The sequence below is a fragment of the Gopherus flavomarginatus genome, chromosome 3, assembly GCF_025201925.1.
Source record: "Gopherus flavomarginatus isolate rGopFla2 chromosome 3, rGopFla2.mat.asm, whole genome shotgun sequence".
In the NCBI taxonomy this organism is placed as follows: Eukaryota; Metazoa; Chordata; order Testudines; family Testudinidae; genus Gopherus; species Gopherus flavomarginatus.
Window position 1 is genome coordinate 81,177,475 of NC_066619.1, and position 17,371 is coordinate 81,194,845.

General features: G+C 42.3%; 1 protein-coding gene across 2 annotated transcripts in view; it reads left to right on the top strand.

Annotated features, from left to right (window-relative positions):
- MEGF10 (multiple EGF like domains 10) overlaps positions 1–17,371 on the top strand; it is a 148,808-nt gene that overhangs the window by 101,228 nt on the left and 30,209 nt on the right. For both annotated transcript variants that reach the window (XM_050945622.1, XM_050945621.1), the window contains exons 10-13: positions 1,758–1,932; positions 2,853–2,973; positions 3,957–4,120; positions 13,305–13,407. In XM_050945622.1, coding sequence (XP_050801579.1) covers positions 1,758–1,932; positions 2,853–2,973; positions 3,957–4,120; positions 13,305–13,407 — 563 coding nt within the window. The remainder of the gene's footprint in view (positions 1–1,757; positions 1,933–2,852; positions 2,974–3,956; positions 4,121–13,304; positions 13,408–17,371) is intronic.

Sequence of the window (17,371 nt, forward strand, 5' to 3'; positions counted from 1 at the left end):
TTCCTGAGGTTAATATATATTTCATTTGAGAATATTTCCATTCCAGCCCCAATTACCTGCTGATGTTCTAATATTTTAATATACAGACTGTTCTCAGCAAACACCACATAGCCTGTTGGTGTGGCTTGATCTGTTTCCATACACACTAGATCAGTGGCTCTCAAACTTTTTTTACTGATGACCCCTTTCACGTAGCAACCCTCTGAGTGTGACCCCCCCCTTATAAATTAAGAACATTTTTTATATATTTAACACCATTATAAATGCTGGAGGCAAAGCAGGGTTTGGGGTGGAGATTGACGGCTTGCAACCTCCCATGTAATAACCTCACGACCCCTGAGGGGTCCCTACCCCCAGTTGGAGAACCCCTGCACTAAATAGACCACTCTAAAGTTCTCAGTTACTACTCGGTTGAAAATATCAGGGGCTAGATTTTCCTCTCATTGACAGCAGTTTTACACAAACTAGTCATGCCTTGTTAAAAAGAGATGTATACGCTTAATACCACATTCCCTATTTTCACTCATGACTATTTTAAAGATGATGATTATTAATTCTGCAACACCCAAAAATACTTTTCATACCTTCAAATAGGAAAATAAAAACTATCAGTTTTATTCATGTGTACACACACACACACACACACACACACACACACACACACACACACACACACACACACACACACACACACACACACACACGTCAGCAAATGAAGGAAGTCTAAAGGCATGTAAAACTTCCTTGATGTCATGGGTCATTTAATGTGTCTGGACTTAGACACATTTTTTCCAGCACACTTCAGGGGACTTTACTTCAATCAGTGCCGGAAGACTATCTTTAAACAGTCTTCCTATTGTAAATATATTTGATTTGGATATCAAAGCTTTCCTTTGGTGAGAATTAAGCAAGTGCTTTGTCTGCCAGAGTGCCACAGAGTATTCCATTGTGTCCACTTTTCCAGCACATATATCTTAGCACAGCTGATGATGTCCATTTGTTATGAGGCAACAGCTGTCTGACTGGCCATTCAATGGAACTGCTGTTTCAGGTAGAGACAGCTGGTCTATCACCAGGTATGTACAGTGTAGATTAGACACATTCTAAAAGGTCACTGAGTTTGACAGTGCCTCTGACTTCTCCCTAGGAAAGTGATTTGGAATTATTTATTGGAAAGAAGCCAGTTGTACTCTTCTGAACCACAGCTTTAAAGAGAAGAGCATTCATGTTACTCCTTGAATGTTGCTTTATTAAAGAAACTCGTCATTTTTCTCAGACAAAAGGATTATATTTCCAAATGGGCTTTGTAAGAAAATAAGATGCTGATTTTAACCATTGTTTGAAAAATAATTATGTTTTAGTTACAGCTGAATTACCAAGAAGCATAGATGAAAGCTTGAATTTTTCACTATTTAAATATTTTTAATGTCATGAAATTTACAGTCATGAAAGGTAACTGTAGCATGTGTAAGGTTTTTTCGACACAGAAATGGAAAAGATAGATCTTTTCTTTTCAAACTAAATAAACACATAGATTTGTAAGTATGTGTCTCTATGTTGTATTATGTTACATTATACTAATTGTGTGTGTGTTGTGTATGTTTAGTTTGGGAAAACATATATCTTTATACACAGTATATGAAGTCCATTAAACAACAGATCTGTAACAGCATGTTGTTCTCTGAAAAAAATTACATTGGGATCTTGGTGTCCTATTTAGTCCCAAATTATTTATTCCTTTCATCTTCTTCTGCCAGCTGTCACCCTATGTCTGGAGAATGCTCCTGCAAGCCAGGCTGGTCTGGACTCTACTGTAATGAGACATGTTCTCCTGGATTCTATGGTGAATCTTGTCAACAGATCTGCAGCTGCCAAAATGGTGCTGACTGTGATAGTGTGACTGGAAAATGCATCTGTGCCCCTGGATTTAAGGTAAATAAATCTGAAGTTCACAGTTTATTTTTTTCCTTTACTGCCTTCAGTTAGGGCCCGATTCAGTGAAATGCTGAATGTACTCCTTCCTGTGAGGTTAATGGGAGGTCAGGAGTCACTTAGCTCCTTGTGGGACAGGCTCAAAAAAGAAAAAAAATTGCATTTGGATCTCTTAAAAATAATGTAGTGATGAGAATGGAAAAGTTATAATAAGGTATACATACCTACTACAACAGAAAGGAGTCAGGGGAACTGTGACTGTTGCAGCACTAATTTGTGGATTTAAGTAACTATTTTATAGTAAAAATCTACAATAAATACAGTTATTTCTACAAATCATGATACCTGATTTCAGTCATTCTCACAGATGTTTGTTCTTATGTAGAAATCTGATGATACTAAAAATGTAACTCTGAAGACATACTATGGTACTTCTTTTCTTCTATCAGTAATTCTGTGCATAGTAGAAAAAGCACTTTAATCAAATGATATTTTTTGGAATATTGTATATGTCCAAATTGTTTTCCATTACATTACCATTTTACATTACACTCTGCTTTGGTAAATTGCTTCTTTGTACAGTAGTACTGAATATTGGCTTACCTAAGTGTTGGCAGGTATGTGACATGCTTTCCCACATCAATTAATGTAAAACAAATACTTATTGTAGATTTAAAGAGTATTAAGAGCCTTGCTTAATGCTTTCCTGTAAACCCAGGCTGACCTGATGACAGCCTAGAATGTGATATGGTCTGCACATTTTCTTATACTTGTAATACTGTAACAACAGTCAGTCTCTCAGAATGGGGTTGATAAGTCAGTTAAATCTAGGATTAGAGAAATTGCTGGTGATATTTTATTGTTTGAACTCTCATTGATGTTTTGTCAAATTTTTTTTAATATATTTGTGTATGTTTTAGGATTCTGATTGTGCTACTCCTTGCCCTCCGGGAACCTATGGAGTAAACTGTTCTTCTGTGTGCAACTGCAAAAATCAAGCCATCTGTTCTCCAGTGGATGGTTCTTGTACCTGCAGAGCAGGTCAGAGTGCCTAACAAATTAGTCTCCCATCTAGTCTCCCAGTTAGTCTCCCACCTAATTAGAAATCTAGAGTGCAAGGCAGATTCATGACAACGTGTTGTGAATAGTTTATTGATTAGATTCAGTACAGTTATTTTGACCCCTGCTTACTGTAAACAGAGTATAGAAATAGAAACCTAACTTGTGTCGCTGTCAATGATAGCATATGACTACTTGGCTGTTATATCCACTAGACGTATAGTATCATGTTTTTAAAAGCTTTTTGCTTTTCTGCTTAGTTCAGTGTGTACTTCCTGGATCATTTCTCTGACTTAATCACTGTTTGAAGCATCAACTTACAGACATCTTCTAATTTGTACTGGGGTTATTTTTAAATATTCAGAAGGAAATGGGGAATCTCCTGAAGTATCTCATATCTGTCTTTGGAAAAACCCACCTTACATAATGACTTTTTCACTGATCGATTTTTTTATCCTTGGTTTCTTCTGCCAAGACCACTGTGATGACTGCACCATAGCTCTGTCTGCACTGGATGTAGTCTGCAAAGAGCCCATCAGAAAAACTACTAAAGAAGTAGCAAATACATACCCTATATGAGCAATTTTGTTTTTAAGAAGAACTGACCCTATTTTCTAAGGAATAAATTCTTTTTTTATGTTGTCCCTTGCAAAATTCAAAACAGTTTAGTGCATTTCAGTGAGCATTCTCAAGGTGTCCTTTTTTCCCTTCAGATGTACTATTAATTGCTTTCAAATATTCACACCAATTTATAAAGTGTGGTGTGCACAACTGTTACAGGTGCACAAGGACACGTTTGTTTGAACTTGAGCAAGGCCTCAGCTGGGAGGTCTAATACTCTTTCATAGGCTACATGGCCATCCTTGTTGCTGTGTATCACTGAGAGATTCCCAAAGAGGAACCTCCCAGCAAAGGAAGAGAAACATGTCCTTGTTTAATATGACACTTCATTTTTGTTGTGGCAGGTTGGCATGGTGTGGATTGTTCAATAAACTGTCCCAGTGGCACATGGGGTCTTGGTTGTAATTTAACTTGCCAGTGCCTTAATGGAGGGGCTTGCAATGCTTTGGATGGAACCTGTACCTGTGCTCCAGGTTGGAGAGGGGAAAAGTGTGAACTCACTTGCCAGGTAATTAAAATTCATTCAATGATGAGCTATAGGGTTTCTGTTATAAGTGGCCTGATCCTGCAAAACTTCCAACTGAGAGTATTTCTACTGAGTACAATGGAGCTCCTCGGCTGTGTAAATGAATATACAATACCTTTTTTGTGCCTTCATCTTGAAAATTTGACTCCAGATGTTTTGGTGACTGTTCCAGAGCTTGTTTAAAAGCTTAGGTAGAGCCAAATTCTGCTCTTAGTTATAATGGTATAAACCAGGAGTCTCCCAAACTATCTCAATGAAGGTATTTCAAAATGAGCGTGTAAATGAAAAAAAATTAACCTCCAATTAACAAAAATTACTCTGACTATAAGAATGTGTTTAACTAGGTTAGTTTGTCTTCCATCATGAAAATAAAACCCAAATGAAAATCTTTCTCTCTCCTTCTTCAACCAGATGTACATAATCTTTTGTTGTAGCAGCTTGTTGTGTTCCTCTGCTTCAGAGCTTTGTCTGCTACTTTCAATATTTAAGCAATCTCTCAGGGAACCATGAAAAAATCCGGGTTTTAACAGAGGAAACTTTATAATCAATATAGAACAGCGTTTTACTCAAGATCTTTGGGGGTACTGAGCAGGGCTGGCTTTAGGAAGTGCGGGACCCAATGTGAACACTTTCGGTGGGGCCCTGGCAGGGATGACTTAAAAAGAAAAAAGTGTAAAAAAAAGCCTTCCATTTCTTCCATGTGTTATTTACTTTACATAACTATATAAATAATAAAATTGTATATTATGTACATTGCATCATATATGCTGTTGATTGGTTATTAATGACTGCCGTTTCACATGTGTGGGTCCCCACCACTCCCTGGGGATGTGCACATGTTTGGGTCCTCGCTGCTTCTTGCCACCCCCTCATTGAAGCAGGTGTGCAGGTTACTGGCCTGGGAACGGCAGGGCAGCAGTGGACATGGGGCTGGTTCGAGGCAGGGCAGGGGCTGACTGGAGGTAGGGTCTGGCTGCAGGCAGGGCAAGGGGTGCGGGGCTGGCTGGCGACAAGGGGAGTGTGGGGCGGGCTGGCTTCAGGCAGGGCCACAGGGGGGTGCAGCAGGGGTTGGCAGGGCTGGAGACAGGAGTATGGGACTGGCTGGCTTCAGGCAGGGGGGTGCAGCAGGGGTTGGCTGGAGACAGGGCAGGGTGGGCAGTGCAGGGCTGGTGCAGGCAGGAGTGTGTGGCAGGGGTTGGCTGGAGACAAGGCAGGGGGTTTGGTAGGGGCTGGCTGTGGGCAGGGGGTGCAGAGCTGGCTGCAGGCAGCGGGGGGCGGGGTTGGTGCGGGCAGGGCAGGGGGTGCAGCAGAGGCAGCTGGAGCCCCAGCCCTTTAAATAGCCCCCAAGCCCCCCGCTCTCCCAGGGCTCTGGGGGCTATTTAAAGGGCCCAGGGCTCCCCTGCTTCTACTCTGCCCCGGACCTTTTAAATAGCCATGGGAGCCCTGGGGAATGCATGGGGGCGGTGGGGCTCCGGCAGCTATTTAAGGGACCGGGGTGGCAGATACAGCTGGAGACCTGGCCCTTTAAATAGCCCCCAGAGCCCCCTGCTACCCCAGGGCTCTGGGGGCTATTTAAAGGGCCCGGAGCTCCAGCCGGGGGCATGGGGCTTGCCGCGCTCCAGCCGGAGCTCCAGCCAGGAGAGCGGGGCCGCGGGGCTTGCGGCGCTCCAGCCAGAGCTCCAGCTGGGGCCACGGGACTTACCGCACTCCGGCTAGAGCTCCAGCCAGGGCTGTGGGGCTTGTCGCGCTCCGGCCGAAGCTCCAGCCGGGGCCGCGGGGCTTGTTGCGCTCCGGCCAGAGCTCCAGCCAGGGCCGCGGGGCTTGTCGCACTCCGGCCAGAGCTCCAGCTGGGGCCGCAGGGCTTGTCGTGCTCTGGCCAGAGCTCCAGCCAGGAGAGCAGGGCTGCGGGGCTTGTCGCACTCCAGCCAAAGCTCCAGCCGGGGCCGCGGGGCTTGTTGCACTCTGGCCAGAGCTCCAGCCAGGGCCGCGGGGCTTGTCATGCTCCGGCCAGAGCTCCAGCCAGGAGAGCGAGGCCACGGGGCTTGCGGCTCTCCAGCCAGAGCTCCAGCTGAGAGAGCGGGCTTGTGGGGCAGCCACGCTCCCGCCGGCGCTTTGGTCAGGGGAGTGGGGCCATGGAAGACCCCGGAGCAGGCCGCAGCCGGGGTAAGTAAAAAAAATTTAAAAGGCGCCTAAAGCACGGGGCCCTCTTAGGCGTGGGGCCCGATTCCCAGGAATTGGGCAAATCGACCTAAAGCCGGCCCTGGTACTGAGAGTCATACACTTGGGGGTAGTCTCTTGATTAAGCTTTACTGCATCTCATTTCTTCCATCCTGTTGACCGACACCTTTATGCTTCCTCACTTCTATCTCCATTTCTTCTTTCTTTGTTTCTTGCTTACTTCCAGAGACCTGCAAACCTATTTGTCTCTTCTCTCTTTTTCTTCTACAGACCCTTCCTCTGGTACAATTGTTTTTCTAGAGTGGGCTAGAAAACTTAGATTTCCCCCCAGGAACATTTTAGTAGGGAAATCCCCTTTTGAAATTTGCCCATTGGGAAATTTCAGTTTTCTCACAGGCAATATATAAAATGTGGTAAAGTAGTTCCCTATTTACCTTTCTCACTGTTCCCCAGTTTTTCCATCTGGGAAAGGGCAAAAAAATGGGAGCTAAGTAAACTATGTTTCACTTTTAAAAGTAACACTTTCAATTTTAAGGTTTAAGGGTTTAAAGTGAAAGTGTTACTTTGTCTTTGAAAGTGTTAATTTCAGAGGGAAAGTAACACTTTCCATTTGACATTAAGTGCTATGATGTAACTACTGGCAAATGGGAAACAGATACTGGAGTGGTGGGGGAAATTCACGATTTCAGAATGAAAACATTGGAATCTTTTTTAAATAATTGTTTTTTCTCAGCTTTTTTTCTGTTTCAATACATTTCAGAAATGAAAAAAAAATCATCCAAAATTTGTTTCCAATGAAATCTTGTCTTCCAGTGAAAAGAAAACTTTTTGTGAAGAAGACTCTCGTGTGGAGTTATGGATAAAGAGAAGCTTTGGGTTAATTCAGTTACAAATGAATTACCTGAATTGCACATGAACCCTGTAAATTCCCCACCCATGCCACTTCCACATCTATGTGTTTTGCTTAGCTCCATTTTTTTCAATGACATGGCGGTGTGAGCAGCTGGATTACAACATGTCTGACAGCCTGCCTGTGCTACTTCATTGGATCCGGATTATGCAGCTCTTGAAGCAATCAGGAGTTAAATTTTGGGGAGACTGTTTTGCTTTTAATTAATTTTCTCCACAAAGTAACACATTATAATATAACTTAACATACTAAAATGAAAACACATTCTTTACAAACAGAAAACTGATAGGGTACTAACAATATAAGCACATACAATGTTTCCAACAAGAATATGAATTAAGCTCCTAGAAAACAGGATCAGATTTCTTTAAAACTACCTTGTCTATTTGATTCTGCAAGATGCTGAATGCCCTCAACTTGCATTGGCTTGCATAAGCACCTTCCAATATTGGCTCCTTAAGAGAAAGCTGGTCTTTCAAGGCTGCTGACCACAGCAATCCACTATTTTCAGCAAAACAACACCCACAAGTACTAATCTTTATCAAATGCTTTTTCCATCTCAAAATTCTGTAACATGAGAATAAACAAAAAAACTAATTTGAATGTAAGTCTCTACATATGTCTTATCTCTAAGCATAGGGAGATAAAGTGGGTGAATCTTTTATTGGACTTCTGTTGAAGAGAGAGACAAGGTTTTGCACTTACACTGAGAGCATCTTTTCTAAGCCTGCTGTTTAAATTATAAAATCTTCAGAACAAGGACTGTGTTGAGTACACAATTGAAAATTAACAAATTAATATTATGAAAAGTGAATATTTTTGAAGTACATATAATTTATCCATTAGAGTTTCCATCCATAAATATTTCCCCTCTGCTTTTATTATGTGAAAAATGTTTTTGTCAACAAGAAAGTTAGTTGGTTATTTGGGTCCACTTTAATATCCACATTCATTATTAAATTGATCCTCCTGACTAATACTTTCTCCCAAAAAACATAGATCAGAGGAAAAGGATAAACGGACACAAATCAGATATTAGGAATGGCAATATACAAAAACCTGTAGGAGAACACTTCAACCTCCCTGGCCACACTATAGCAGACCTTAAGGTGGCCACCCTGCAGCAAAAAAAACTTCAGGACCAGACTTCAAAGAGAAACTGCTGAGCTTCAGTTCATCTGCAAATTTGACACCATCAGCTCAGGATTAAACAAAGACTGTGAATGGCTTGCCAATTACAAAACCAGTTTCTCCTCCCTTGGTTTTCACACCTCAACTGCTAGAACAGGGCCTCATTCTCCCTGATTGAACTACCTCATTATCTCTAGCTTGCCTGCATATATATACCTGCCCCTGGAAATTTCCACTACATGCATCTGACGAAGTGGGTATTCACCCACGAAAGCTCATGCTCCAAAAACGTCTGTTAGTCTATAAGGTGCCACAGGATTCTTTGCTGCTTTTACAGATCCAGACTAACATGGCTACCCCTCTGATACTTGACACAATGCAAGGCACTGCATTTAGCCGTATGGAGTGGAAATCCATCAACCTCATAAAGAAACTTGCACAAATACAGACAGATATCATCTTCCTTTCCAAATGCAAACGGATGGACATCATACCAAATAGACTAAAGGTAAAAAATCCACTGCTATCTACATACTACACAGACCACAGTGAGAGATTATGCCATACTTTATCAAAGAAACTGAGGAACCACCTGATCAGCATCCTATACAGCAAACAGGAAAACATCAAAAAAGAGCTCTCAAACCTGGAGACTCTCATTAATAACCAAACTTCCATACAAACGGACTTTACTAAAATAAGACAGGAGATCTACATTACTCACTTCACCTCTCTACAAAGGAAAAAGGACTGTAAGCTGTCTAAACGCCTACCTGCCTCATGGGGCCACAACCGTGGTACCCCCAACCCAGCCAGCAATATCGTCAATCTATCCAACTACACACTCAGCCCAGAAGAAAAGTCTGTCCTATCCCGGGGACTCTCTTTATGCCCTGCCACCCCCACCAACATGATACACAGTTCTGCGGCGATCTGGAAGCCTACTTTCGCCGTCTCCGACTCAAAGAATACTTTCAGGACAACACTGAACAGCGCACTGATACACAGGTACCCTCCCACCAACAGCACAAGAAGAAGAACTCCACATGGACTCCTCCTGAGGGTCGAAATGACAGTCTGGACCTCTACATTGAATGCTTTCGCTGACTTGCACAGGCAGAAATTGTGGAAAAACAACATCGCTTGCCTCATAACCTAAGTTGTGCAGAACGCAATGCCATCCACAGCCTCAGAAACTACCCAGACATTATCATCAAAGAGGCTGATAAAGGAGGTGCTGTTGTCATCATGAACAGGTCTGACTACCAAAAGGAGGCTGCCAGACAACTCTCCAACACCAAATTCTACAGGCCACTTCCCTCAGATCCCACTGAGGAATACACTAAGAAACTGCAACATCTGCTCAGAACACTCCCTACACTAACACCGGAACAAATCAACATACCCTTAGAGCCCTGACCAGGGTTATTCTATCTGCTACCCAAGATCCGCAAACCTGGAAATCCTGGACACCCCATCATCTCGGGCATTGGCACTCTCACTGAAGGACTGTCTGGATATGTGGACTCTCTACTCAGACCCTATGCCACCAGCACTCCCAGCTGTCTCCGTGACACCACTGATTTCCTGAGGAAACTACAATGCATTGGTGACCTTCCAGAAAACACCATCCTAGCCACCATGGATGTAGAGGCTCTCTACACGAATATCCCACACATAGATGGAATACAAGCTGTCAGGAACAGTATTCCTGATGATGCCACAGCACAACTGGCTGCTGAGCTCTGTGCCTTTATCCTCACACACAACTATTTCAAATTTGATGACAAAATATATCTCCAGATCAGTGGCACCGCTATGGGCACCCGCATGGCCCCACAATATGCCAATATTTTTATGGCCGACCTGGAACAACGCTTCCTCAGCTCTCGTCCACTCACGCCCCTTCTCTACCTACACTACATTGATGACATCTTCATCATCTGGACCCATGGGAAGGAGACTCTGGAAAAATTCCACCACGATTTCAACAGCTTCCACCCCACCATCAACCTCAGCCTGGACCAATCTACACGGGAGGTCCACTTCCTAGACACCACGGTGCAAATAAGTGATGGTCACATTACCACCACCCTATACCGAAAACGTACCGACCGCTATGCCTACCTTCATGCCTCCAGCTTCCATCCCGGGCACATCACACAATCCATTGTCTACAGCCAAGCACTGAGGTACAACCGCATCTGCTCTAACCCCTCAGACAGAGACCAACACCAGAAAATCTCCACCAAGCATTTTCAAAACTACAATACTCGCACGAGGAAATAAGGAAACAGATCAACAGAGCCAGACGTGTACCCAGAAGCCTCCTACTGCAAGACAAACCCAAGAAAGAAACCAACAGGATTCCACTGGCCATCACATACAGTCCCCAGCTAAAACCTCTCCAACGCATCATCAGGGATCTACAACCCATCCTGGATAATGATCCCACACTTTCACAGGCCTTGGGTGGCAGGCCAGTCCTCGCCCACAGGCAACCTGCCAACCTGAAACATATTCTCAACAGTAACTGCACACCGCACCATAGGAACTCTAGCTCAGGAACTAATCCATGCAACAAACCTCGATGCCAACTCTGCCCATATATCTACACCAGTGACACCATCACAGGACCTAACCAGATCAGCCACGCCATCACCGGTTCATTCACCTGCACGTCCACCAATGTAATATACGCCATCATATGCCAGCAATGCCCCTCTGCTATGTACATCGGCCAAACTGGACAGTCGCTACGGAAAAGGATAAACAGACACAAATCAGATATTAGGAATGGCAATATACAAAAACCTGTAGGAGAACACTTCAACCTCCCTGGCCACACTATAGCAGACCTTAAGGTGGCCATCCTGCAGCAAAAAAACTTCAGGACCAGACTTCAAAGAGAAACTGCTGAGCTTCAGTTCATCTGCAAATTTGACACCATCAGCTCAGGATTAAACAAAGACTGTGAATGGCTTGCCAATTACAAAACCAGTTTCTCCTCCCTTGGTTTTCACACCTCAATTGCTAGAACAGGGCCTCATCCTCCCTGATTGAACTACCTCATTATCTCTAGCTTGCCTGCATATATATACCTGCCCCTGGAAATTTCCACTACATGCATCTGACGAAGTGGGTATTCACCCATGAAAGCTCATGCTCCAAAACGTCTGTTAGTCTATAAGGTGCCACAGGATTCTTTGCTGCTTTTATAGATCAGAGGAAGTGCGTATGACATAACATATGTACTGAAGTTTTATTTTTTAGCCCATATCTCCAACAGTTATTAAACTTGAATATAGACCGCGGTTTTCCTGTGTCCAATGTGATCTGGGAAGAAAAATCTTTTATTATTTCACCCACAATTTCAGGCTGTATACTTATGCTGGTCATTCCAGTTCTGGTGAGCATAGGATACATCTTTTTATTAAAATTACAGCTCATATTAGTATTCAAAAGTAAGTGAATTTGCAGTGTCTTATTTCTGCTATATCTTACTTATAAATTACCCTCTTTCCAGAATGTATTTGAAGATTTTCTTTCTTCACAAATCTGATTATATGCAAAGGAAGTACTTTCCTTAATCTCTTCTTCTCCCTTACCTTAAAATGGATTACTGAGATAAGTAAGACACTGCTTATTCTTGAATCGTGTGCAGGGCAGGGCAGGGTAGTGCAGTGTTGTTCTGTTTTGGAATTGAAAGACTGGTAGTTGAATGGCCAAATCCTGTGGAACTCTATACAAATGTAGGCATGAGTATCAAGAAACAGCAGATGAATCTTGATTTAGGCTGCATTTCAAGTTCTGATGTTACTATGACCATATTTTTAGCCTTGATATGTAAATTATCCTACTGTACTAGCTTTTTAAATAGTGCTGTGTGTTTTTCTTTTCTTGTTTTCTTTTATGCAGGTAGTGCCAGGCACATAAGTGTGATTATACTACCTATTCTGCCTTATATTTCATTTTGGTTCCAATCCCCTTTTCTGTAGTTGCACATTACTGCTAAACTTTTCTTTCTCCTGTGAGGTTGAATCTAGTGGTTTTCCTTGGTGCAGTTTCCAGGGTTGGCTTGATGGAGAATTGTCTCTAGAATCAGTTTACCCTCTCCTACTTAACAGAAATTAAATGCAGTTAGAATTGGGATTCCATTAGAATCCCATGGAAGTCATCTGAACTGCATTGGGGAAACTTAGAGGAGAATTTGACCCCTTATGTCAAATCCATCATACACCAGCTTTCCATCAGTCCACAGAAATGCTACCACACTAAAAAATAATCTTTGTCTTACATCATTGTCCCATCTCCTTTTGCAATCAGTAAGCATCCTTCCCATTGTCAGGTTGCATTTACTGTAATGCAGAATAAGGGAATTTTAATAAAAAGAAAGTGAGGCTGTTTGTGCTTGTTTATAAAAGATTTATATGTAAAATGCAGTCCTAGTATCACTGCAAGCTAAAAGTTGTACTTCCATACTTCTACTTTCTACTGAGTTCATTATGAAAGTCTGGCACTAAATGGCATCCTTCTTGGCAATCTTAATAGAGAGGTCAAGGACTGAGTCAATATGGAAACTGAATTACTCCCTCCTTCAAGGTCTCTCCACGTTTCAGGTCAGGTTTGAGGGCCATTAGTAGGACAGTGCAAGGAAGCTGCAGTGCTGCTGCTAACTTTGCAATAACTGTTTTGCAAAAAGTTGTCTGTCTGGGATCCGTCAAAAGCATTTAATTAGCATTTTTTTCTTACCCCTGGCAATAAAACAGTAAAACCACAGACTTTATGGTTTATTGAAAGCCAGAAAGGTGTTTTACCTTAATTAAGCTGATTAAAGTATAAAAAAGGAAGATTGTTGCTGCTTGAGAGAGGACTGATCAGAACTTGTTCTCCTCTAAGTCTCTTTTTTAGCTCTCATGGTTTCAGCTATGTTTTTTGTTCTGACAGGATGGCACATATGGAATGGACTGTGCTGAGCGCTGTGATTGCAGCCATGCAGATGGCTGTCATCCAACCACTGGTTACTGTCGCTGTCTCCCTGGATGGTCAGGTAAAATAGAGATTAATATGAGGGTTAAAAATGATGACAACCTAAATAAGGTGGGACCCAATCATTCCTTTTGCTTTGGTGGGCAGAGAAGATCCAGACTGGTAGTTTCTGGGATGGGAAGTACAGAAAGATAGGAATGCCACCTCCATGGCATGTGTTCCCTTTCATGGAATGTAAAGTCCCTAGGATCTGGGCTCTGCATACATTTGGGAGTGGAAGTGGGAAGTTTCAAAATGCAGCCAACCTCTACACCATGGGGTCCCTTCAAGACAAGGTCAGTAATTGTGTGGATATCTAAGCTAATGCTGACAGAAAAAGGTAATGCTGACAGAACCACACCTGCACCATTCCCAAGGAGACTTTTTAACACTCAAGCACTAGGCAACCAGCCAGCGGGATCATGGCTCCTGCAGAAGCTGTGTTGTCAGCAGAACTGTCTGACATTTTTTGCGCACACAGTTTTTCTGATGAAAAGTAATCTTTAAAAAAACTGAAATTTTGGTAACATTTCTGCAACATTTGTATTGACTTTTTATTCAATTTTTTGTCAAAATTGTGTTTGAAATTGTTACTGAACACTTTTATTTGCAGAAAAATGTTTTCAGTAAATGAGAATGTTCATTGTTTTTATCGTGATTTTGATTTAAAAAATTGATGATAAAAATTTTGTGGAAACTTGCAAAAAAACCCCACAATTGGGTCCATTCCAAACACTGTGAAACAGAAGAGGTTTAGAAATTTATTATGAGACTCTTGTTCTATTTTTTTCTACCAGCTGTACAGTAACTCCTCACTTAACGTCGTCCCGGTTGTTACGTCCCTGATCTATTAGAGCACATACTCATTTATAGTTGCGCAATGTTTCCTTATAATGTCGTTTGGCCAGGTGGGCTGGCAGTGCCCTATCAGCTCCCCTCCACCACCATCCCCAGCGCTTCCCACCTCTCGGCGGCCTTGCAGATCAGCAACTTCCCCCTCTCTCCCCGCAATCAGCTGTTTCATGGGCATCCAGGAGGCTCTGGGGGAGGGGGAGGAGCGAGGATGCAGCGCTTAACAAGTTATAGCATGTTTTTCTGCTCACAGAAAGTTTGCAGACAGACTGATTTCTTCAAACATAAGCACTATTTGAATTTACTTGGTTTATTTTGCAAGTCTGTATTTTAACTCTGTGGATAGATCACAGACATTTCAATGCAGATATTTGATACTCAATATTTGAAATTCATGTGTTGGTTAGCTGTTGCCATTGGTTATAACTTGCGTTATACTGTTTCTGTTCTCTGATCGGTTATGTTTAGTTCTTACAATCGAGATAGGCACTGACAAAGCCAGTGAGGCTTTGATTCTTGCAGAGAGAAAAGGGAACTAGCAAGGATTCATAGACCTTGCCTGAACTATCATTCTAGTGTGTATGAGAGTGCCAGGGTGGCCAGAGGGGGGAGGAGGAAATAAAAAATAGAATACTGTACAATTTATTGACTGGCTGAAGAGCTTAAATTAATTTTCACTTGTCAAGTTCATACAGAATAACTTTTTGCGCAAAAATTCTCATATTGTGTGTTTGGGATCATGAGCTTGAGTGTGCAGGGTTGGTGTGTGTAATCGGATGTCTTCACAAATTGCGGAGGCACAGGTAAGAAGACCAACTGAAAAATTGTCCATTAGTCTCTTAATATGGAGACAAATAGTCATGAAGGCCAGCATCATTTTATAAAACTGCAAAGGAAACTTAAAAAATATAACACATTTGTTGTAATGACTTTAATAGAATCATGACAAACTTTTTTATAACAGGTCTTTATTAGAGACTTGAGAATTATCTATAGAATATAAAATATTAGAGACTTGAGAATTATCTATAGAATATTCTAAACTTGGTTGTGGTCAAGACTTTTAAACGTAGCACAACTCTCCTGTCCTGTTTGAAGCCAGTTACTGAAAAGAGGGCAACGACTATGCATTTTTGCTTCTTTCAAAGTTAATTTCCCTTTTATACTTAGAGATGAGAAACGTTAGCCAAAAAAAAAAAGCCTCACACATGGTTATGGGTGAAATTGAGTCTCCTTGATGATGTCATCTTGGCAGTGTGTGTAAGAGAGACTAGTTTCAACATGTCACTGATGTCTAGACATGCAGTATCTTATAAACAAGATAGTTTTCTTATACTGTCTGACAAAATCCTCCACCCACACATCATGGGTCAGACTGACAGCCATGCAGCAGCCACACTTATTTATGAATGTATTTATATTTAGAATGGAAAAAAAAAAGATAATACTTTAGCAAGAGGTTCTAAAATAGCTGTGCCATAGATTCACATTTTAGTGATGGCACTTTGACTGTTGGGGGTAAACAGACTAATAGTGGTGAAGATATCTTTTGTTATAACAGCAGTTTAAACAGATTGGTAATGTATGAAAAATGAATGGAGATACTGAAACTCAACAACATAAAATGATTAGATTTTTAAAAAGAGATCATTGAGCAGGTATATGCTAGGATTAAAAACTCCAAATTCTGTAGTTTACAGAGATATCAGACCTGATCCTGCTTCCACTGAAATCAAGGAGAAATGTACAGGTGGAAGGACCCCAAGAGGTCATCAAGTCCAGCCTCCTGAAGTGAGGCAGGACCAAGTAAACCTAGACCATCCTGGCAGATGTTTGTCAAAGCTGTTCTTAAAAACCTTCAATGATGGGGATTCCACAACCTTCCTTAGAAACCTGTTACAGAGCTTAATTACCCTTAGAGTTAAAAAAGGTTTTCTGAATATCTGACCCAGAAGTCCCCAATCAGTGGGGCATGCCCCCTAGGGTGGCGCAGAGGAACATATGGAGGAGGATGGGGGGCGGGGAGGGAGTGCCATCCAGCTCCATTCCTGGCCCTGGCCCCAGCCCAGGCTGCCAGCTCTGTGCCTGAGGTCATGGCTGCCGGCCCCACTCCTGGCCATAGTTGCCAGCCCCATGCCCAGGGATTCAGCTGCTGGCTCCATGCCCAGGGTTGGTTTGGCATGATTTGTTCTTGATAAATCTAAGCTAGCTATTTCTTATAACCCTATTATCCTCAAGATGCTTACAAATTGATTAATAATTTGTTCCAGTATCTTGACAGGTATCAAAGTTAGGCTGACTGGTTTATAATTCCCTGGGTCCTCTTAGGGTACACTGCAGTTAAACACTTGTGCCTGGCCTATGTCAGCCAACTCAGGCTCATGGAGCTCAGGCTACAGAGCTGTAAAATTGCAGTGTTGATGTCAGGGCTTGGCCTGGGGTCTGGGATCTGGGACGGTCCCCTCTTGCAGGGTTCCAGAGCATGGGTTCCAGCCCAAGCCCAGACATCTACGCTGCAGTTTTATAGCCCCGCAGTCTGAGCTCTGTGAGCCTAGTGAGGCCACTACGGGTGTTCAATAGAAGTGTAGACATGCCCTAGTTCCCCTTTTTAAAGACAAGTATTATGTTTTCTCATCTCCAGTCCTCTGGGACTTCACCCACACTTCATGAGTTCTCAAAGATAATTGCTAACAGTTCCTAGATTGATTCAGTAGTTCCTTAAGTACCCTAGGATGAATTTCATCAGGCACTGCTGACTTGAATGCTTCTAACTTATCTAAATATTCTTTAACCTGTTCTTTCCCAATTTTGGTTTGTGTTCCTTCCCCCTTGGTATTAATGTTAACAAAGAATATTGCTATCGACTTCATTGCAAATATGATTCAGCTCTTCGAAAATACTGTGTCTGTGTCCTCCCTTTTAAAATAAAGACAGATATTAGGCATTTTCAAATGGTAGTTTTGTACATCAGAGGAATATTATGCCATGGATTGTTTTTGTGGCATCAAGTATGATCTTAAGAGGGTGCTGAGCAATTGTTAAAGTCAGTAGCAGTTGTGGTATTTGGGGGGGAGCAGGTACACAGCCAATACATGTAACATTTAGTAGTTAGCACTTTTCCTCCGTTTTCATTA